The following is a 25,249-nucleotide window of genomic DNA, read 5'->3' on the forward strand; positions in this document are numbered from 1 at the left end:
AGACATCTATTTATTTAGCTTCGGTCATGAGGCTTTTGGAAATTCCTTGTGTATGCAACAACAGTTCTGAGTCGCGTCAATTCATATCAATGAAACTAATAATCACTCATGCATGTCCTTCATTCACAATTCTAAACTAAAACAATGACGATGCTGCCATTATAAAATGTTTCCAAATCATTTATAATCACGTTATTTGCTAAAAAAAAAAAAAAAAAAAAAAAAAAAAAAAAAAAAAAAAAAACCAATATAAAGAGAGAGAGAGAGAGAAAAAAAAAAACCCTAATGAAAACGCGTGATTTAATTTTGACTAATAGAATCTATAACTTTAGAAATGTTTCATTAATTTACACAAGAAAGCATAGACACATTGCGGCGTAGACGACACATACACATAGATATTTTTCTACAACGATCCAAGGATTTTAATAGTAAAATCAGCAAAACAGCTACTATAGACAAGTCTTGGATCTATTTGCCCTTATTTTTTTTAGCTTTGAAATCATTCATTTTTATTTCAGAAATATCATGTTTCTTCTAATATTAACTACTGTCTAATCAGCAAACAAACCAATTTATCAGAAAACTGGTCATATTCAATTGTAATTAATAAAGAAATGTTAAAACTAAATAAAACTGCATTCATATTGATGAAACGTCCCACAAATAACGGGATTACTGTATGGTGCTATAAGGAAACAAATGGCACGACGAGCTAAATTTGCACACCTATGTTCCAACATTTCTAAAGCAGCTAACAGAAGAAATACAAAGGTCAGCTGAGCATTATACGGCTGTAACATATGATAAATGATGGGTCATCCAAACACGCCACCAAATGTTGCACAGATAACTACCACTAATACAGCAAGGCATATTATTATCATAATTTTCTTCTGCAAAAGAAATGAAAAAACATATTAGAAATTGAATTTTTCGACCAGCGCAAATACGAAGATACATTTATCTATCGGTTCCAGATCATTATTCGTTACGTTCTGTATTGTTTTTTTTTTTTTCGTCTGAAAGTTTTGTGAATCTTGTCAGAATTTTGTATGTTTAATAAGTTTATTTTATATATATTTTTTTTTAGAGTAAATAGATATATGGCATAAAACAATTCGTGACAATACATGTAGTTGTTTTACATGTACTTCACTGTATACCAGTATTACTGCTACTATAATAATGTAATTCATGGTAATTTGCTGCAGTTTTAAGTCAGAGTGTCGGGATACATGCTAACGATATATACCGGTAGTATGTGGTTTTATAATGCCAATGCTGATACTTAAAACTCTAAACCCTGCAATTTTGCAATACATGTAACATCAAAGCTCATATCGAATACAGCTTCTTATTTATAAAGTATTTTTTTCTGCAAATCTATAAAAACAGGAATCATAAGGGTACAAGACGAAATAAGCTTACTTTGTGAATTTTTAAATTGGTATATGGATAATGCCCTATAATTCAACCCACATTTTAGCAAGAACGTTAATCTATATATCTGTAGTGAAGTTGACACAAAGAATGCTGTCAAATCTAGATCTCTTTCTTTAGATTGACACAGGTTGACACCTTCGAATTAAGATCTACATTGACAAACAATACGATTTCAGGTTTCCAATTGTCAACTTCCCATTTCTCTGTAGTAAGGTTCACATAGCCCAATGAATTTTGTTTGCATTGAAACATAATGCTCGTGTTCACACTATTCTATTCTGTTAAAAAATGCCTGTACCAAGTTAGGAATATGACAGTTGTAATCCATTCGTTTAATGTGTTTGAGCTTTTGATTCTGCCATTTACTTAGGAACTTTCCGTAATAAATTTTCCTCGGACTTCGGTTTTGCATTATTTTACTTTATTTATGTTATTGCAACGGGTTTACTCCTTGTGCAAAGACTAACACAGCAGAATATTACGAAGAAATCTACACTACTAAAGCCACGAACTTGTTGTTTGGTGCAATCAATGAAAGGATTTTGATAGTAACGGGATATTAGTGTTCGCAATCTTAAATCTTTAGAAACTAATTAAAGTAGTTTGACATGTTATCCGATCATGTCTTTACCCTACCGTGACATATTTGTCGAAAAACGCAAGAGGGGGGAGGTCGTATTGCAGGAAAAACCTATCCAACGCACCCAGTCTCGTTTCGTTAGTCCTCAGTGCGATTTCCTAATGTTGTTTTTTTCCATATGTTTTTTTCGTACTATAAGTATGCTGAATATATACTAGATTTATGAGTTTTGAACATCGGAAAATACTGTTGACTCGAATTTATGATTTCAATCAATTTACTCGAATTTACTTGGTAGAGTAGATTTTTTTGCGTTGCCATATAGGCCTCAGTCAGTATGGCTAAAGCCATTCCTCCACTATTCATTTGGGTTTATAAGATGGTGTGGACTGGCTTTAGTCAGACTGGTAACCAGTACAATATTTGGTGAAAAAATCGGAAGGGTTCGATATTGAAAGTCATGACTTATTTTAACGAATTTCCTTGATATAATCACTAAAACTGCCACAAGTTAAGTATGCATTGCTAACAGTTTCAGAATTTTGCTTTATATATTTTTCAATGAACATTGAACAAAGCAGGATGTATTGACCAGTATCACAGTCATCGTGAAATGTTTGCCACTGAACGTTGAACAAACAAGACGAAACAACTAGTATCCAAGTAAGCGTGAGCTGTTTGCCACTGAATGTCAAAAATACCAGTTCAATCGACCAGTATCCAATTAAGTCACATGAACTGTTTGCCACTGAATGTAAAACCAGATGCTCCGCAGGTCGCAGTTTTATACGACCGCAGAGGTTGAACCCTGAACGGTTGGGGCAAGTATGGACACAACATTAAAGCTGGATTCAGCTCTAAATTTGGATTGTGATTAAATAGTTGACACAGCATAGGTTTCTGACACAGAAGGAATGTGGTCTAATGAACTTAAAATTTATTTTATGAAATCTGAAATGAGAAAAATTGAACACTCCCCGCCCAATTTTTTTTTTCACATGCCCTTTCCCTTATTCCAAAACTGATCTAAATTCAAATTTCTAATGGAGTTTGCAACAATAACTACTCATTTAAATACATCATAAAATATTAAAATGTAAAAAAAGTGCTTGTTATTACTAAATGGTAAAGATTGTTTTAATTTATCAGTAGGTAGTAAAAGTGAATATACATTGTATATTGTATAAAACAATGATTTAAGTTGATTCAACTACTATTCTGGACAAAGAAAGATAACTCCAATTGAAAATTTCTTGCTATTGCGCAATATTATGCAATTAGATATTTCTTGCTATTCCACAATCCTGTGCAATTGAAAATACTTGCTATTGCACAATACTGTGCAATTGAAGCTTTCTTGCTATTGTGCAATACTGTGCAATTGAAAATTTCTTGCTATTGCACAATAGTGTGCAATAGATGATTTCTTGCTATTGCTGAATACTGTGCAATTGAAAATTTCTTGCTATTACACAATACTTAATATAATAATTTTGGATCCTGATTTAGACCAACTTGAAAACTGGGCCCATAATCAAAAATCTGAGTACATGTTTAGATTCAGCATATCAAAGCCCAAGAATTCAATATTTGTTAAAATCAAACTTAGTTGAATTTTGGACCCTTTGGACTTTAATGTAGACCAATTTGAAAACGGGACCAAAAATTAAGATTCTACATACACAGTAAGATTCGGCATATCAAAGAACCGCAATTATTCAATTTTTGATGAAATCAAACAAAAAAGTTTAATTTTTGACCCTTTGGGCCCCTTATTCCTAAACTGTTTGGACCAAAACTTCCAAAATCAATCCCAACCTTCCTTTTATGGTCATAATTAAACCTTGTGTTTAAATTTTACTTATACTAAAGTTATGGTTCGAAAACCAAGAAAAATGCTTATTTGGGCCCCTAATTCCTAAACTGTTGGGATCTCAACTCCCAAAATCAATCCCAACCTTCCTTTTGTGGTCATAAACCTTGTGTCAAAATTTCATAGATTTCTATTTACTTAAACTAAAGTTATAGTGCGAAAACCAAGAAAATGCTTATTTGGGCCCTTTTTGGCCCGTAATTCCTAAACTGTTGGGACCAAAACTTCCAAAATCATTCCCAACCTTCCTTTTGTGGTCATAAACCTTGTGTTTAAATTTCATAGATTTCTTTTACTTAAACTAAAGTTATAGTGCGAAAACCAAAAGTATTCGGACGACGACGACGCCATGGTGATACCAATATACGACCAAAAAATTTTCAATTTTTGCGGTTGTATAAAAAAACCAAGATGAATTGACCAGTTTATGAGTTAAAATGAACTGTTTGCCACTTAAATTTTAATAAAGAAGATGAATAGACCAGTATCCCTGTAAGAACGGATATTTTTGCCCCTGAATGTTTCACAAAAAGATAAATCTACCAGGATCTAAGTAAGCCTGAACAATTTCCCGCTGAATACTGTGGATCATTTATTTTCGTGTATACCAATTTTCTTGGATCAAGGAAAACGTTCATGTTCGTTGATAATTGATTTCGTGGTTTTGCCGAAGTCTGCATACAAGCCTTTAGAAAATTTGTTATTCGTTGTACATATAATTTCGAGGTTTAACTGTATCCACTAAATCCACATTAAAATTGGTATCTAAGAAATAATAATGAAACAACAGTATTAAGCAAAGAAGATGAATCGACCAACACACTTGTACATGAGAACTGTTAAACCACTAAACATTAAACAAAGAAGATGAATTCACCAATATCTCAGTTATATGCATGAAGTGTTTGACACTAAATATGAATCAAACTAAATGAATTGACCAGTATCCCAGTAAGCGTGAACTGTTTGCCACTGAACTCCAAATTAAGAAGATGAATTTACCAGTTTCCCAATAAGCATGCCCATGAACATTTAACAAACAAGATGAATTGACCAGTATCCCAGTAAGCGTGAACTGTTTTCAACTGAACGTTAAACAAATAAGATAAATCAACCAGTTTCACAGTAAGCATCAACTGTTTCCCACTGAACGTTTAACAAATATGATGAATCGACAAGTTTACTTGTTCGCATGATCTATCTGTAACTGAACGTTTAACAAACATGATAAATTTACAAATTTCCCAGTAAGATCTAACTGTTTGCTACTCAACATTAAAATAACCAGACGAATGGAAAAGTATCCAAGTAAGTGTGAACTGTTTGCCAATGCGCAATAAACAAACAAAACTAATCCACAAGTATCCCAGTTAATGTGAACTGTTTGCCTCTGAACGTTAAACAAACAAAATGAATTAACCAGTTTTCCATTTGGCGTGAACCGTTTAACACTGAATGTTAAACAAAAAAGATGAATTTATCAGTATTCCAGTAAGCGTGAACTGTTTGCCACTGAACATTAAACAATAAGATGAATTTACCAGTATTAAAGTTGGCATGAAATGTTTGCTACTGAATGTTAAACAAACAAGATGAATTTATCAGTATCCAAGTAAGCATGACCTGTTTACCACTGAATGTAAAACAAATGAAGAGAATTTACCAGTATCCCAGTCAGTGTAAAGTGTTTGCCAATAAACATTTAACAAACAAGATAAATTTACCAGTTTCCAAGTAAGCATGAGTTGTTCACCACTGAACATTTAACAAATAATACAAAAGGACCAGTATTTTAGTTATAAGACACTAGCTTATATGTATATAAATGTCATTTGAACTCTTAAACAAATTACTTCTGCAGAAAAAGCTCTTTGTATTTTTTTTAATAAAGTACAAATCAATGGAAATTTAGCTGAAGCCCAAACTTAATATTTAATTTTTTCGTAATCATGAATGAATAAAGAAACTGTTTTGTTCTGTACTTTGACTGCTGCTGGTTGTTTTTTGTTTGTGTTTTATTTTAATCTTTTGCAGATGCAGCTAAGTAAACAATTTAGTTAAACATAATTCTTTTCAGTTTATCATTTTCAGTTGTAACAAACAATACTATGTTCTATTTTTCAGATTTTTGTTGTCTGATTTTGAATGATAATGACTGAACTGAAGCGAGTACAAATTTTTATAATGATTTTTTTTATAATTGTAGTACAATAACTCCTGTCTTAGGTTTTAAATCTGAAACTACACCAAGTGATGCTAAGAAAAAGAATGTGCAAAAACGACAACATCAATAAATAAGGAAAACAAAAGTTAAGATGAAGAATTCTTTATTCTACATAATAAATATTCATGAGTGTTAGACTTTATAAATATTCATGAACAGAGCCTGAACTGACAAACTATACATGTAAAAAAAATGAATATTACACTAATATAAAATAATCACAAATAAATACACATTACTAGACAACAGTAAAGCTTAAGAGAATAAAGACGAATATACAGAAATATTATTTACTGCAACCATGTAGAATTTTTTCTAAACAAAATGGCACAAAGAAGTAAAACTGACTTGAATTTTTTAACACACTGACAAATTTAAATGTACAGGTGGGAAAATAGAACTAGACATAACAGGGAAATTGAGGAAAATTTAATACTTGCTTTTTGCTATATAAGAATCTTATCAATTGAAACTAAATCAAATTGTTCAAATGCATTTTTTAATAAAAAAAACATTGCTTTGAAGTTGTGAAGTACTAAAATCCCATAAGGTGTTGTATAAACTGATATATAACTTAAAACAGTATACATATCAGTTCATACAAAGAAAAACTCAATTAATGGGGGGAAATACATGTATGTGTCTATTGCTATAAATAGACTAGAACTATAAACATAAATACATGATAAAAAATTGTAAAACTAAAATTCAAGCTCCGTTCAGAAAAATAACAATTTATATATATGTGAGGTAACAATGATTAACAGTTTAGATGGGTAACAGAGCATAACATCTGGTCACCTTGCTTAGACGTGTGGCTTTGATGCCACATGGTTGGTCGCAAATGGGATTCTATAAAGAGTCAAGTATGGTGACACAGTGGCAAAGGGAAGACCAAAGAGTTGCAAAATATTTTAAATTGAATGCAACGAAAATTTGACTGAAATATGTTCTGCTAGAGTGACTCTTGATGGACACTTTGTTTGTAGATAAGGCATCTATCATCATTCTAATGTAAAGGTATCTCCCAACAGTTCATTACATTTTAATAAGAGTAACCGCAGAGTATTACAGTTAAAAAACTGAAAATATATAAATTTTTCAGAACAGAAAATTGAATCTAAAAATAATTTGACTCAGTCTAATGGTCAACTTTACCTTGTAATTCTAAAGTTTATATATTTGATTCTTTTGTTTTAAACTTAATCTTTAATCTATTAAACAAGATAACAATGATTATATATCACTTTATAAAACATAGAACTTTTTAAAGAAAAAAATAATGCTGTAATATGAACATTTGTACTGACCATAATAGCTTACTCATATTATTTGTTAAATTGAAGAATCAACTAACTTTTATTGCCAAAACCATACAAGTGTTTACCACTTTTATTTTTATAATATCTGAACTTGATCAAGAGCTGCTTGGAAAGGCATGGTAAAATTCATTTGAACGACACTGGTTTCAAAAACTAACAGTTGTTTAGGAAGCTCTTTGAACTTACCAATTGCCTGGGTGCACTTCTATGGTTTTGGGTGTAAGTTTGCATCATACCTTCAATCAGTATTTTAAGTAAGTAGTTTGTTCTTTTTGACATACCTTTCTGGTTATTATGCTTATTACAGCCCTTTTATATATTCCTGAATTAAAGGGGATGCAGATTTTACTTGAGATGTGGGATGTAAATTATTTTTTTTTCAAAACTGAGTAATCTAATATGCAAGGCCCTTTCCCAGGTACCAGTTTGCTGAACTGATGGGAACAGTGGAGCATGTTATTTGAACATATGTTATGCATGTCATGGTTTATAAAAGAGTTATGGTCCCTAGGTTAAAGTTTGATTCATGTTTATATTGGACCCATTGTACAATGTAATAAGATCACACAAATCTTCTAACTTTTGCTGTTTCCAAGACCATTAGTAAATTCAAAGGGGCACACAACTTTCAAAATTTAGCAAAAATTTACACTTTTTTCAATATTTAATTCATAAAATTTCACTTTATTACTATGGACTCTTTTTTGAAATCAGAACACAGTCTATTTCTATTAAATGCATTTAGTTATCTTCATCCTCTTGATTTATGGTTTTTTAACATTAATAATTGAATTCATGATTTGATTTGAATGTAGAAGTCCTGTAGAATCACAGAATGATTGTCACAAAAATAGAATAATAATTGATCGTAAAACTATGTGCAGGTGACAAAAACTTTGAGTTGATCCATTCAAGCAAATGTTGAGTGGGGAAAGTGAATTTTTATTTTTTGACAAGTCGTTTACGGTTTCTGGTCCATTTGATGAATGGACATTTTTTCAAAGAAAATGTGTAGGTTGTTTGGGGAATTCCTGAGGGTCCCTACCCTCCCCACTAAATGGTATTGTGTGATAAATAGGACTTCAAATAACAACAATGAACAAAATACATATACACATGTACTTCGCAAATGAACAAAATCACAACTAATACATAAACATCAATTTAAATGCATTTCTATTTATTTTGAAAATTGCACCAAAAAAAAAAAAAAAAAAAAAAATAAGCAACAAATCAAAATGAATTTATAAAATCATGCCATAAATCTGATCAAAAACTTTTGATAATTACAATATTCTATATTTTTTTTTTTAAAACAACCCTTCGCTAAATAAAAACAGAAATTAACTAGATCTATAATTTCTAGTAACCTTCAATTAAATTTAACACATAATTAGAACAGACTTTCGTAAAAGCAAAACAGGTATATTAAGGAAATCCTACTGACCTAATTTTTTTTTGTCCACCATTGATATTATTTTGAAATCACAAATTTTTTATCTATATCTAAGTGAATAACGCCAGCAGGCAACATAACAAGATTAACAACAATAATTATATACACTTATATTGCACTAAATCCAAAATATAAGCGCTACAATGAAAATGAGCTGCAACATATAATAGTACTACAAAAAGCATGATCTCATACAACCTTATTATGGTATAATTACAATAAAACCTTGTTATTTTGAACCCTGATTTTTTTCTCTCTTTTTTATAACAATTCCTCAGAGATGGGTAAATTTAAAAAAAAAAATAAAAATTTACATTTATTTACTTGTGTTTTTGAAGTGATTTTCGAAAGAAAAACTATATTCTTCAGTAAAATGTGAATGCCTATGCCAATAGCATACAACACAATTTGAATAAGGATCACAATCCAATGAAAGTACAAAACTTACATTTTATCTTTTAGTCATCATAATTTAATTACATAACCATATTATAGTCACCTTATATTTGCAAGTTTGATTCACAAGGTAGTAACAAGCATGAATGGTTTTAAAAGTTATATTTTTTCAGAGAAAAAAACTTTATAGGTAAGAAAAATGTTGACAGTTAAGGTATTTGAAATCTAACAAGGTATTAGTGTACTTAGTAAATTTGCCTTGGAATTCGGAAATACAAAGAAATGTCTTCCTTAGTAAAATTTATGTACATTGTACCTAAAATTCACAAAATATTGGATATAAACCCAATTTTTAAAATCAAAATTGAACAAATGAGCACAAATAAATTTCATTAATAATAATCAACTAAATGTTTATTCTTATTCGATCAATTTTATATTTCCTTCCATTCATTTAAAATAACGTAACTAGAATGAAAATGAAACTCTGATTAATCAAAAGTATAAATACAACCAAAATAAATTAAATACAACCAAATTTCTTTCAAGTGGTTTTGTCTACTGAAATGCTGTAATTTTTGAAAAGACCATGTCTACAGTTTGAACTCTTGAAAAATACACTTACTTCAAACGACTAAATGATATAATGTCATCATTGATATACCTGTAGCTATAAAATTTTGATTATAACTTTAATAGAAAAAAAATTAATCTTAATGCATCTAGCTCTTTTGAATCACACTGTATGTATTTTAAATTTTCAATATATGCCTACACTGAACAATTATTTTTGACACAACATGAAAGAAATTTGCTTGTATCTATGAAAAGAAAACATATTTACATAAATAAAATTATTGCACATAATCTGGATTTCAGAGGTCCTGGGGTCTGACATCTCAATAAAATGCTACACTTTAACTTTCATATACTAGATATATACAACTTATGTCTCACAAGAAAGTTCTCATTAGCAGACGACAGTTAAAATAGGTACATTAAATAGTTTGAAACCCTAGAGAATGGTTTCTATCTTCAGGTTATATTTCTGTACAAACCTGACATTAGAAAGTTCGATTAATTTTTTAAAAAGTTTTTTGCTGATACCATTGTAATCAATATGATTATTGATGCAACAGTTAAAATAAATGTATAGCATTTTATTAAAAGAAAAAAAAAGTTTTCACTCCAGAAATCACTGATAGCACTAAAAAAATCTACATGTAAGTTTTGCCATCAAGAAAATATGACAGATCTTTGCACTAAATCACTGCCTCCCTCCAGTTAAAAAGATATTTTTTTGGAAATGAGTGGTTTTTCGCTTATCAAATAAACATTTACTAATGCATTCAGTTTGTTTTTATTATATCAAATAGTGGAAAGTTGGATCATATCAGTCAACTTACGTCAAAAAACACTGCCACTTATCCCTATATTACAAATGATTATTTTTATTGATCGATATACAAAATTTAACCCTTTACTTTCATCATTGATTTCTGTGACACAAGAGAAAATAACCGTCAATGACAAAAATGTGTTAACTTATCAGCATCTTGGCTTTAAACTAGAGGCTCTAAAGAGCCTGTGTCGCTCACCTTGGTCTATGTGAATATTAAACAATGGACACAGATGGATTCATGACAAAATTGTGTTTTGGTGATGGTGATGTGTTTGTAGATCTTACTTTGCTAAACATTCTTGCTGCTTACAATTATCTCTATCTATAACAGTACTTTCTGTGGAAAATGTTATTGAAAATCTTCAAATTTTAAGAAAATTGTTAAAAATTGACTATGAAGGGCAATAACTCCTTAGGGGGTCAATTGACTATTTTGGTTATAGTGACTTATTTTTAGTTCTTACTTTGCTGTACATTATTGCTGTTTACAGTTTATCTCTATCTATAATAATATTCAAGATAACAAAAAAACAGCAAAATTTCCTCAAAATTACCAATTCAGGGGCAGCAACCTAACAACCGATTATCCGATTCATCTGAAAATTCCAGGGCAGATAGATCGTGACCTGATGAACAATTTAACTGTTTAACTCGTGTCAGATTTGCTCTAAATGCTTTGGTTTTTGAGTTATAAGCCAAAAACTGCATTTTACCCCCATGTTCTGTTTTTAGCCATGGCGGCCATCTTGGTTTGTTGGCCGAGTTACCGGACACATTTTTTTAACTAGATACCCCAATGATGATTATGGCCAATTATGGAGAAGATTTTTCTAAAAGATTACTAAGATTTACGAAAAATGGTTAAAAATTGACTATAAAGGGCAATAACTCCTAAAGTGGTCAACTGACCATTTTGGTCATGTTGACTTATTTGTAGATCTTACTTTGCTGAACATTATTGCTGTTCACAGTTTATCTCTATCTATAATAATATTCAAGATAATAACCAAAAACAGCAAAATTTCCTTAAAATTACCAATTCAGGGGCAGCAACCTAACAACAGGTTATCCGATTCATCTGAAAATTTCAGGGCAGATAGATCTTGACCTGATGAACAATTTAACTATTTAACTCATGTCAGATTTGCTCTAAATGCTTTGGTTTTTGAGTTATAAGCCAAAAACTGCATTTTACCCCCATGTTCTATTTTTAGCCATGGCGGCCATCTTGGTTGGTTGGCCGGGTCACCGGACACATTTTTTTAACTAGATACCCCAATGATGATTATGGCCAAGTTTGGTTAAATTTGGCCCAGTAGTTTCAGAGGAGAAGATTTTTCTAAAAGATTACTAAGATTTACGAAAAATGGTTAAAAATTGACTATAAAGGGCAATAACTCCTAAAGTGGTCAACTGACCATTTTGGTCATGTTGACTTATTTGTAGATCTTACTTTGCTGAACATTATTGCTGTTCACAGTTTATCTCTATCTATAATAATATTCAAGATAATGACCAAAAACAGCAAAATTTCCTTAAAATTACCAATTCAGGGGCAGCAACCTAACAACGGGTTATCCGATTCATCTGAAAATTTCAGGGCAGATAGATCTTGACCTGATGAACAATTTTACTCACGTCAGATTTGCTCTAAATGCTTTGGTTTTTGAGTTATATGCCAAAAACTGCATTTTACCCCTATGTTCTATTTTTAGCCATGGCGGCCATCTTGGTTGGTTGGCCGGGCCACCGGACACATTTTTTAAACTAGATACCCCAATGATGATTGTGGCCAAGTTTGGTTAAATTTGGCCCAGTAGTTTCAGAGTAGAAGATTTTTGTAAAAGTTAACGCAGGACGACGACGGACGACGACGACGGACGCCAAGTGATGAGAAAAGCTCACTTGGCCTTTCAGCCAGGTGAGCTAAAAATAATAAAGAGCATTGAAGTTTCAAAAATAAATCTAAAAAAACAGAAGACAAAAAAAGGTTTGCAGTGAAAGTGCAAAACCAATACCATATAAAGTCGGTCAATCATGAAAATGTAAAGCACTGTTGAACAGACAAAATTTTTTGTCTCAAAACAAACTGGTCTCAACACAAGTTAGCATCAGCGAAGGCAAATTGATCAATCAGCACTGAGCATTTCTCGTCATTTATAATTAGGCACATGTGTTATTCCTTAAAATACTTAAGATAACGTTATACCAAGTATAAGTGCTACAATAGCTAACAAAACAATGACACAAACTATAATCATAATCAGTTTCTGAAACGAGAGAGAAAAAAACAACATGTATAAACAACATTTAGACATAGAAAATAATATCAAAATAAAATAAAATTGTAATGCTGTGTTTAAGATTGGTCTTTTGTTTCAAATGCACCTTTACAATTATCTTCAAAACAAAATGGTGATTTATTTATCTCGCAGATACAACAACATGCTTGGCATCCAAAATAAAATAGTTGGATAATAAGGTGAATCACAGTACAACATAAAGGCTTCGAAAGCTTGTGTAGTTAGAAATATACACAACACCACATAAATCAAGTTCTACAAGAATAAATCACTTGATAATCCCCCTCCCCCCCCCCTCCCCTTTAAAAAAAAAAAAATTAAAACGTAATACTGAAATGACTTTTTTGAAACTAAGAAAAGCCTTTTTCTGAGTTTCTTAATTCAGAAAAAGATTAACAAAAGTATTTTTGTACTTAGCATAGGTTTATATTTCGAGTGATGTGTATATTTTTATATGGCAGAATATTTTACAGTCACACTCCTTCATTCTAAACACCATTATTTACTGCTAATATTTTCATTTCAAAATTCATAAACTGAAATGCAATGGTTTGCAATTTACTGTTTCAGAATCTATATGACTGTATGTAATAGCACGTATTTGGAAAATGAAAACTATGCTAAATCATGGATTGAAATTAAATTTTTTCGACATATGGTAACTTAATCAAAGAACTTCTGTGCACTTAAAAATAAATAATACCCAGAGTGCATTAGATTGTGAAAAATTTCTTATCACAACATTTTGGTGTTTGGTTTTGAAATTATTACCCAGAATGCATTAGATTTTAAAACAGCTTTTTAAATCCACACCTGGTATTCTCTGAATTGAGTTTTCATCTCAAAATAAATTCTAAATATAAATTGACCAGCTGATGTTTTTTTTAACATGCTAAAGTGTGACTGTAAATATATGTAGGGAAATGGTTAACAATATTTGGTGATCCTGTCATAAAATGATGGAAAACAGTTGTTCATAGGTTTGAGCAAAAACGAGACTTAACATCATAATAGTATTAGTTCACTAAATTCCAACACTTAAACCAATTATAAGTGCTATAACAGCCAACAATACTATCACACATATTATAATCATTATCATTTTCTGAAATGGAAGAAGAGACAACATTTAAACAACATATAGACAAGCATGCAGAGGAATAAGAATTTCAGCAGTGGTTTGATGGCTACCATATTTTGAAATAAACATTAAATGAGTAGTTTCCAAATAAAATAATGTTTGTGTGGATAATATTTTGATTGTTTGTTGGTGTTTTATACTATTTTTAGCACACATGTTTATATCATACCAGCTATTTTCATTGGACGAGGAAACTTGAATACCAGGAGAGAGCCACACCCTTCCTGAAATCCTCTAGTCACTTAAAATCAGAGTAATTCACACCTTGCCACAAGCAAATTTCAAACTTTATTTTTGAAAGGATACATTAACGGCTGATTTATACTTTGACATTTTTCATCCCTTTTTGATTATTGAATAGACTGATATCAAGAATCTCAATATTTTCAATGGATCAAAAAAAAATTCAGATTCTGACCTCACAAATTATGTTGGACATAATCTTGAATGACATCTGGACCAATTTGAATATTTAAAACAGTAATGCTCCATAATGCAACATTATTGCTGAATTGATGCATTCACATTATTTGATAAGCCCATGCTGCATGTTTATAAATATTGTTAAGTTCAGTCATTGATCATGATGAAAGATAATTCAGAATAGCTCTGTCTTTGGGTATTAAGCATATTTATAATATATATGCTTTTAGTTTGGGTCTTTTTAGAAATTTTCAAAACTTGACCACACAAAATTAGTAATAATTGATTAATAAAAGTAGCCATCAAACCATTATGCATATTTGACAAAGGAGTTAAAATGATAATCATTTATAGCCAAGAAAAGACCTGTAGAATTTGTTCAATTGAACTGGATATTAATTAGTAAACATGCAAGCTTTGAGAACATCAATAAAGATAACTTATTGAAATTTCTCTTAAACATCATGAATATAACTGAAGGACATGAACAGATAAAGCTTGTGCAGACTTGAGTGTTAAAATAAGCGTGAGAACAGACAACATTTACTCAGGTATATATATATATAAACATTGGATTGGATAGGTTTTGGTGATTGTTGTGCAACATCTCCTAGCTGTATGCCTAGATTTTGCTTATGACTTTGAGTGCTCTTACATATTCTTGACTTATGATTTATTTTTAACATTTGTTCTTTTTTATTCTGATTGTTACTCATCTTTTCCAGTGTATTGTATAAACTTACCTTCCTATCTAAAAACGTTTTCATGGTTGTCATATAATAATTTGAAGTGTTTTTGAATTTTGTTATTTTAAGCTTACCCAACTAGGTTTACTTAAGAATTTTACAGTATCACATTTGAAAGTGTATTTTTTAATAGTGAACTTACCCGCCGTGCTTTACTTTGGTATTTTACAGCTTTTTTAGTGTCCATTTTGGCTGTTTCTATATAATCAACTGCTTGTTCAACATTATATTCTATACGATCTATCATTTCACCCTACAATGACAAAACAAGAAAAAACCTACTTCATTGCTTAATAATAAATTATTAAATCGTTTGCTGAAGAAATAGGTACCTGTTTCTGATTTCCATAGTGGAAATAATTTAAGTTGTTGAAATTTTACACAATTCCATAGATTTTGTTCATAAAGATATTTAATAAATAAAGGACAAGGATAAGGCCAAATAAAAAAGTATGTGTGGTTCCAGTTACATCTGAAAAAAAGTTAGGGTAGGTAGGTAGGGATTTTTTTTTATTTAATGTTTCTTTTTACCTTGAGTCTATGGGAGCAACATTCTGACTTTAACAGTGCCAAATGACAATAAAATCTTTAGGGTATGCTATTTTTAAGCCGAAAAAGTAGGCACGGTAGGGGTACTGGAAGCACACATATATTTTTATTTTATATATCCCCACATCCCCTCAGAAGTCAGAATAATAATTATACTATATTCTTATTCCTAATTAAAACACTATCTAACATTCTTATCTTCTTACTGTTCACAGGAGATATGGGCTCATTTGCACTGTCAAGTTAATCAATCAAAACATATGATTAGAAGGAAGATTTTACTCATGTTTAATATAATCTTATAAGTTTGTTTGTACACTGACTCTCTACTGTATTTTTTGTATCAAAATACTGTTTCCTTATAGTGTGGTGATTGGACCCTTAATTTACTGATCATGACATTATTTTAAGTCTTTCATTCTGACCTTTATACACATTGATATTGTCATTTATGGTTCAGGTGCTCCATTCACAAAAAATCTTCCAAAATTTTTTTTTATCATAAGTTACACTGAAATGTAAATGTTTACTTAATATTTGTTACTGGTACCATTTTTGTGAAATGATTTGCAGATTTGTAATCTCATGTTAAGGCTGTTCCATTAAAACATACATGGTACCCAGGGAAGGCATTTTAAAATATAGTGACCACCCATAGAAGCAATTTTAGAGTCTTGCATACATTTAAAGCCAATTAAACACAATATTTCACACCCACCCATAGTGTCAAATTTAAGTTGTCTTCCCTGGGTCCCATGTATGTTTTTATGGAACAGCCCTTATTGAAAATACATCACATGTTTAAACAAAGCTCACCTGTTGTTCTACTAACATAGCCATATCCATAAACATGTCATGTAATTCACGTATACTATTTTCTAATTTTATAATATCGTTGTGTCTAGCTTCAATATCTGCAAGTGTTTGTTTAGCTTGCTGTGTTTCCATTATGATCTACAAAATACAAAAGATAAAGTTCAGTTAAATTTTCATTAAAATATGTAATTGTATTTCATATACTTTATAATTTTACTGATTTTCAGAGTGCAGTATAAGAAGCTACCAAAAATGAAAATAAGTAAATGTGGTATGATCTCCAGTAAGACAGCTTTGCAAGAGAGACCTGCCTTATGAACTTTAACTGTAGCCACTGAGCTAATTCAGCAATGCTTAGACTTGACAATTTTGACTATTCAAATCTTTTCACACCCAAATGGAAGAAGTGGCAACATACTGTGAACTAGTAAAAAAAACAAGTTTAAATATATCTGTTTCTTTTTTTTACCAATTTGCATTTTTCATTGTGTTTACATATATGCATTGTGCCATAAGATACATTTTTCAAGCTCAACTATGGTTTTATGTGGTTAATTCTTATTGGACATCATGTCAACACAAAATATGAATCGGACAAAAATTCTGCGCCTACCACAAGACTTAAATTGACAATCCTCGAGAGAACACTGAAGCAACTGAAGGGTTCTACAAAATTATGACTTTTTGTTTGAAAGCAGTCTGTTTGCAGTGCTAACTATGAATAATCACAATATACAAATTATTTTGATTTTGTTATGATCGGGTAGGCCTTCGGCAGGGATCACTACATAAGGTGAAGTTAATCAGGTCCTTAGTTTTGGTTTTACATATTGTTATTTAAATCTTTAAAAAATCTTACATCTTGCGTAAATATTTTAGGATTTCCTGATTCCAACATATCTTCTAACTGTTCATCTGTAGTCGTTCGACCAGCTGAAAAATGTAAAGGGATGATTTAAATCTAAGTGAAGTGTATATGTACATGTTTATGCATATGGTGACTACACCAAAGTAAATCTTAATGTTAATAACAAACAGTGATGTTGGCCATATATATGCATATATTCAAGGAGAGGTGTTTGTGATATTATTTGGAGTCTGATTTTTAATTTGCTACTACAAAAGATAAGTCAGGACGAAAAAACTATCTAACTAGCCAATCTCTTAACCAAAACAGTCTTAAGGTTTGGTGGTGTACTTGCACACACACATTTAAAAGCCTTTCAAATTGTTAGGGCTAAAAGTTTAGGCCTAGCACTGCTTTGTCACTTAAAAAGTAAAATTGAGGTCAATTCTAATATGACGTGCTTCTTTCGCTTTGTGAATAAACCCATGCTCTAAATCCAACAAAATTTGTTTGCACATGCATATCTTGACTACTGCAGAATAATGAATTTTATCAAATTGTCATGCATTTATTATATTTCATTAATTTTAAACACTTCCAAACTCTTAAATGATGCACATGTTGTTACTAATTCATTTATTCATGACTGTAATGTGTTGCATTTGGAAATTGACATATTTGACCTAGATACGACAACCGTTCATGCTGGCTGTTCAAAACTCCCCCCTCTGAAAAATTCCATTGCCAGTCGTTTTCTGGTTTACAAACAAAAAAGGGAGGTTCATGGAAGAGCCTACACAAACACAAGATTTAAGAAATAATTGATGCAAGCTATACTTTATTGTGGTTTTAACATGTGTAGGCATTATATTCGTGTTATTTTAGCCCTTACTTTCGCTTGGGCAAAAATAATCACGAATATAATGCCTACCCATGTTAAAACTACAATAAAGTATAGCTTGCATCAATTATTTCTTAAATCTTGTCAATGTCAAAGGTCAGATTCAATAACCTACTTTTTATTTTTTTACATTTTAAATGGTTACTTGTTTTGACCAACCATCTTTATCATTTTGCCTAACAGTTAAGCTTTTGTCAAAGGACTTAAAAGATAAGGACTGTGGGCACTTCTTTATGAGATCAACAAGTCCAACCTTTATTCCAAAATTTAGATTTTATCGCAAGGAAGAATGAATATATTTCATAAGTCCATTGATTTTTTTCAGGACTTTTGTTTTGAATAATGTTAAGAATATCAATTTCATGTTTTTATTTACAATATATCATATCCTGACAAAATTATTTCTATAAAAATATTTAAATCCATTGCAGATTAACATAAGGGAAGTAATATTCCAATACTTTCCCAACAATTTTGTCAATAAACAGTATAAATCATGACTGTCGAGAAAGCAATAAATCATCGGAGATAATTAATCACAAGTCTTATCTCTACTGGAAATAATCCCTTGAGGGTAAAAGTCAGAGGCAGCTTTATATGATTAGGTCTGGATAATCTTTTCTTTAAGTTATAACCGTATTTATGTAAAAATGTAGTGCCAAAACTTATAGTCCAAATTGCTGCCAATTAAAGCCATCAAAATTTTAGACTGAAAACAGCAAAGCCTTATAAATATTTAGAAGGCATGTTAAGGCCCCTTTAATGGCCTCTAATAAAAAATTTTCGAAAATCAAAATGTATTAATAATCTATCAATAATCATCCCTTAGATCCTCAAAGGACATAATTATGAAATTTACCCTTCAAGATATTGATATATATATCTTTTTGATTGTGCAAAGAAAATTGGTTTGTTTTGACATCTAGCACAGCAAGAGCTAATAAAAAGTATGTCTTTCTTTCAAGATTTAGTTTTGATTTTCAAGTTTGGCTGTTGCTGGTATATATATTGTCATAATAGTGTTTTTCATATTGTCGTATTTATAACCACATGTAAAAGTTACTTTGCAATCATAATCGTGATAATAGAAACTTTTGCACCTCAATGGTCATATTATTTAGTGCTAATCAGCCTAATCTGGGTATGAAATAAACAAAATTCTACATATCATGCTCTTGCTTATTGTTGCATTCTCTTCAAGGCAGCATTGTAAACTCTTGATTCTTTAATTTTATAGAATTTTTCACAAGACCACAGTTTTTATTGGTAGAGGAAGCCAGAGTGGCAGGAGAAAACCACTGACCTTTCGATAGGAAAATTGACAAACCTAGTCAATTAAGATTGGAGTCGAGTGCACCGGCAAGATCGGGGTTCGAACTCACAACCTAAGTGTTAACTGGCTAGTGATTACAGCAGTAACTACTTAGACCAATCAGACACTGAGCCCCCCAGATATGCTTGATTAACTGGCTCAGTTCTCATCACTGATCAACCATTTATGAATTTGTTTGCATGTGTTGTCCCAAATGTTGAACAAAAAGTATGTCCCTCATCAAACTACAAATAAACAAACTCTTGTTCATAAACTTACTTATTTCTAACTGTCGTATTATTCTGCCTTTACATCTTTCTCTATAGTCTATTTGACAGGAATTGTAATCATTCATAACTTCTACAAATTTTCGAGACAAAGTTGCATGCTGAAATAAAAAAAACAACTCTGTAAATGATGTTTATAAATGAATAAAATATTCAGAAACTAAATAAGGTTGTAACTTCCAACTCCCTCAGTCAAGGTTGCCCTTAGACGGCTAAGGCTATTATTTTTAGGTCCATTTTGATCCTATAACTGTTCACATCTTTCGGTAATTATAGATCCTATGCTGTAAAATATTTGGCTTGATGAGCATTCCTAATGGAAGCAAATCCAGTGAAGTTTTTGGGGAGTAAAAAATCTATACAGTTAAAAAAAAAAAAAAAAAAAAAAAAAGATGCTAGTAGCATAAAGCCCATGCCAGTACTTGTAACGGTTTGAGAATTGATTTTAGAAAACAATTTCACAGTTGGGAAGACTTCTGACTCCATTTACAGTTATCCTGGTAGAGACACAGGAGCATCTTTATAGTGCACATAGACAGAGGTGATTAAATGTGGAATACACAAAACTGTCAAGGAAGAAATAACTTTTTTTCATTATCAAAATTTATAAAGAACTTCAAGAAATTATGAATTTAAACAGCTCCTAGGATTCAGTTGGTAAATGGTGAAAAACAAAATGCTGCAAAAAGGTCCTGATCAATAATACCTTTTAATTCAGTGTTTCTCCTTTTTTATATAGATTAGACCATTGGTTTTCCTGTTTGAATGGTTTTACACTAGTCTTTCTCAGGGGCCTTTTAGCTTACTGTTCTGTGTGAGCCATGTCTCTGTTAATGTTTGGAATGCTGTACTTTGACCAATAAAAGCATGAAAATGAAGAGTTTGTCTCATTCGCATTCATACCACATCTTCTTATATTTACTAAAACTAACTTAAACCTGATAGAGGAGAGATGGGTAAACATAAATTAATGCTCTTTTACTGTCACAGGCAGGGGATAAATATATCAAGGTGCACTTGATATATCAGTACGTGCTAGATCTTTTTTTTCCAGATACACACTAAACATTGATGGCTTTATTTTATATAAAATGTTGGCTTGTTTCTATGGGTTTCTCAACTTATTTAATTGACCAACATGAAAATGTAAGAATATGCAGAAAGTTGTGTTAAATACACTCAAATATGTGGTAATGCTGTCAATGACAGTCTTCACGACGAGTGGCAGCCCAGGCAGCCCAGGCTGGTAAAATTGCTCTCGGGCCTGTCAAAATCAGACCTACAGGTCAACAGAATCTAACTAAAAATTTTCAAAAATTGAGCTGCGGGCCTGTAGATTTAGCAGTTCAGCGTGAAGACTGCAATGAAATAGTTATCTAACAAAGACTACAGTGAAAACTTGTACAAATTTATCAGTTAGCTGTGTTTATCTATTTAAGAAGAAGGATTTAAAGCTTGTTTGTTTAAAAAACACATAGTAAATTCTTGATATTTTTATATTTGTAATGTTGTGTTTCATTTGATTTTGGGTGAACAAAAAAGGCAGCCACAGCAATCTCAGACTCAGCAACAGTTTATTTTTTTTGTGATGCTGTCTTATTCACTTCTACCCAATTATATATAATTCTAGTCAGAACAGGCCTTGAAGGCATAAAACTTTGCTCAGTGCTCGGAGCACAAAAATCATGCTCGAAACATGAAATCCAGCAATTTGATTGGTTGATTTTCGAGTCTGAGTACAAAAATCATGCTCGAAAGTTTTATGACCGTGAGGCCAGGTCATGATAATAATAACATTCATCATAAGAAAGACAGAAAATTGCAATTGATCCACAAAAGATCTCAAGAACATTGAATAATAAAACATTTCATGGACAAAATTAGTATGTCTTGGGAAAGATAGAAAACTATTCCATATGAAAACAAGCAGCTTCTTGGATAATTTTGAGTAGGCTTGCAATGTTTTAAAAAACCTGATGCACTTTTGTTTGTAACTAATTTAATACCAGTACATGAAATGAACAATACAATCTATTTCAACTGCCACAAATATCCTATAAATCCCTTCAGAGGTTTGTCTGACCCAAACCGATTATAGTACATCACAGAAAGTATTGGTTTGTGTCCAGACGGCCAATAATCTTTACTGTTATTGCTCAAATTTTCTCTCATTAAATCAGAAACAATTTTCCATCTAATGAAGCAAGCAGTGACCCTGGACACTGAAGAGAAATGTTTTGATCAATTTTGAACAATAAAAGATATGTTACAAATAGTCATAAATCTAATAATTCAATAATACTGAGAGCATCTGATTGATCAATCCCTGGCTAAAAAGTTTGAGTCATCAATTCTTTCAAAAAATCATCAATATATTTTATTTATGACAATATGTAATATGGAGTACGATTAAATCTTCATATGTATATGGTGTATTCTGCAGACTAAAATCTTTCTTATGCATGATTCTTTTATAACTTTTTCGTCAGACATTGTTACATTTTACGTAATTTCAGAAATTGGATATCTTTAAACAGGAAAGTATCACTTTTACTGTTATGTAATCATGGAATACATAGGTTTTCTTACAGTACTTAATTTGACCTTATTATGTCCACTTCATAGATATCAGCTTGCCATGAGAACAATGTTAAATTATATACAAACAAGAAAAAACAAATCCACTTCTTAAAATGAGTTTGATAAGCAAGTATTTGAACATTTTAAAATTGCCTACTCAGTCATAAAAATTACCAGAAAATTAACATATCTTATACTGTGGAGTTATTTTCATGGATTGCTAAAACTTGCATTTTCTGGCATATGTGATTTCCTGGTTTTTAGAATCTCTGTATACAAAGTCTATTGAAACGTTGAACATTTGAATTTGAGGTTCACCTGAAACCACTAAAATCCATGAAAGTTGATATCCAATGAATAATAATGAATCCACAGTATGTTTTAAACTAGATGTGGGGTACATTTGAATCCACAGTATGTTTTAAACTAGATGTGGGGTACATTTCAATGAAATATCAACATACCAACCAAGTCTAAAATAGATACCTAGAAGTCAAAATGTCTTTGAGAAACATAGAAAATTTTTATTCATTACTTTGGGCGAATAAACATATTAAAATTGACAGTTACTTGGTCCATATATTTGCCAAAGTAAGATATCTTACATGTATCATACTAGAGGTGGTGGTAAATTCTATAAAATAGCAACTCAACAAACACCCCTAAAATAGGCATCTAGTAGTTAACAGGTCATTGAAAACCACAAAATCTAGTTGTTTTTTTTTTATTATTGTTTGGAACAAATAACAACATGTAGTACACAAACAATTTAATGATTCTTTAGTCAGCTGAAACAACCATATATAGAATATTACCCACATCAGCCAAAGATCAAATTATCCAAATTAGGAGAACAAAGACCCATTAACTTCTAGCCTATAGGGAATAATACTGGTCAGAAAGACAAGTGACCAATGGACAATAATTTATCTGCTAATTTTATCAGCATGTGGTCAATGGTGTAATTATCTACAGCTGTGGTCACTAACATGTTATAAGAGTTGATGTAGAGACAATATCCATATATGGGAGGACTACCTACAGCGTACTTCTGAGTAGTTAATGATTCTACCCTTGAATTTCCTCGCAAAATGTCAACAAATTATCAAATATATTAAAGAGTGCATTGTCCCTTTACAATGAAGTTAAAATTAGATTCTGGTGGTATCAATTTGTAAATATCATTACAGAAAATTATAAAAGTTTGCAAAGAACTCAATAATAAGCAGAATTTTAATTATATAATTTCTTGTGTAAATCTTTCATTAGTTAATTAATTAATTCATTATCATGTCCTAAAATCATTTATAATAAGGGATCTGCCATGTATTTGCTATCACTAATTAAATATTGCACTGTTTAGCCATGACTTTCATACAAATCAAATCAAATATAATTATATTAGGAATTTAGGATTTGTTTTCAATTAGATAAAAATTAAATACAACAAATTCAATTTCATTCTAAATGTAAATGCTTTATACAATTTCCTTGAGAATTGTTTATATTTCTGATTTCAACACTGGGAGGTGATTTTAAACTTAAAACGACATTTAATCCATTTATATATATTGATAAAGTGATTATTGTTTTCTGAAAAATGACAGTCTACCCTTTCTTTCTAGTTTTTTTTATTAAATGTAATCATTTTTAAATCTTTTTATTGTATTACTATTACATCGAAAGTCAATATGTTTTCACAGAATATTATCAAGTTTATAATGATTGTCTCCATGAAGTTGGCATGAGAAATAAAATGCAGTTATTTTCACTGCCATGACAAGCTACTTGAAACAATTGTTTTATCATTTAGAAAGTTTGGGTCAAGTGGAACTATTTCTTTTATTTAGATTTGTAAAATAGAACTTATTTATTTCTTGGCCTTACTTGGGTATTATAGCATTCCCTAGTTATTTATTTTCAAACTAATCCCAATAGTTTTATCATTAGAGAAAGTTTGGAAAAGTACACCTACTTTTTTTTTTTTTTTTTTTTTTATTTGTAACCTTAATCATAGAACTTATTTATTTCTTGGCCTTATAATGATTGTCTCCATGAAGTTGTTATAACATTCTCTAGTTATTAAATTTTTTCGTACTAATCACAACGCTACATAAAACTAATATGTATCTGAACATGAAAGAGAATCTACAGTCCTGTTCTGTGTCAAGTTGAAAATAATCAAAGATTTTCTTTAACAATTATATAAGAATCAATAACAAATCTATACATGGAGTTTGAAGACAATGTTTTTAATAACAACACAATATCAGATAAACAAATAAAAGGCTATATACATCCCACAGTACTGTGAAAATAAGTGATGGTAGAAAGCTGAAATCAATGGGGATAAAAGAAATCAATTCTACGTTAGTATATCTATCAAACAGATAGTATGACTTATAAGTCTCAAAAGATTTTAATTTGTTATTCTAGAAAAGAGTTTTTATTCTTATTTTTTTTCATGATTTTTGTTTTTTTTTTCTTTTTCATTGAAAATCAGTGACAGATTTAGAAATTTTCATAAGGGGGGGTGTGGCTTCAGTGATCAAATAAATATTCATCTGATTTTTCCCCACAAATGAGGGGGCACAAGGATTCCTGGAAAACCCTGTAAATCCGCATCTGAAATTACTTTTGCGAGA

At 30.8% G+C, this 25,249-nt stretch overlaps 1 protein-coding gene across 3 annotated transcripts in view; it reads right to left on the minus strand.

The window, feature by feature from the left end:
- Window positions 1-317: 317 nt before the first annotated feature.
- Window positions 318-25,249, minus strand: part of LOC143075652 (syntaxin) — a 41,553-nt gene continuing 16,621 nt past the window's right edge. Inside the window, exons 6-10 of one of the 3 annotated variants that reach the window (XM_076251161.1) lie at window positions 20,017-20,125; window positions 17,537-17,610; window positions 16,678-16,815; window positions 15,455-15,565; window positions 318-896 (exon numbers count right to left, since the gene is read on the minus strand). In XM_076251161.1, coding sequence (XP_076107276.1) covers window positions 819-896; window positions 15,455-15,565; window positions 16,678-16,815; window positions 17,537-17,610; window positions 20,017-20,125 — 510 coding nt within the window. In that variant the 3' untranslated portion in view covers window positions 318-818. Of the gene's footprint in view, window positions 897-6,209; window positions 12,970-13,292; window positions 14,108-15,454; window positions 15,566-16,677; window positions 16,816-17,536; window positions 17,611-20,016; window positions 20,126-25,249 lie in introns of those variants that run through there. The other 2 variants (XM_076251160.1, XM_076251159.1) reach the window with 2 other exon arrangements.

This window comes from Mytilus galloprovincialis, chromosome 5 (genome assembly GCF_965363235.1).
Source record: "Mytilus galloprovincialis chromosome 5, xbMytGall1.hap1.1, whole genome shotgun sequence".
Taxonomy (NCBI): Eukaryota; Metazoa; Mollusca; class Bivalvia; order Mytilida; family Mytilidae; genus Mytilus; species Mytilus galloprovincialis.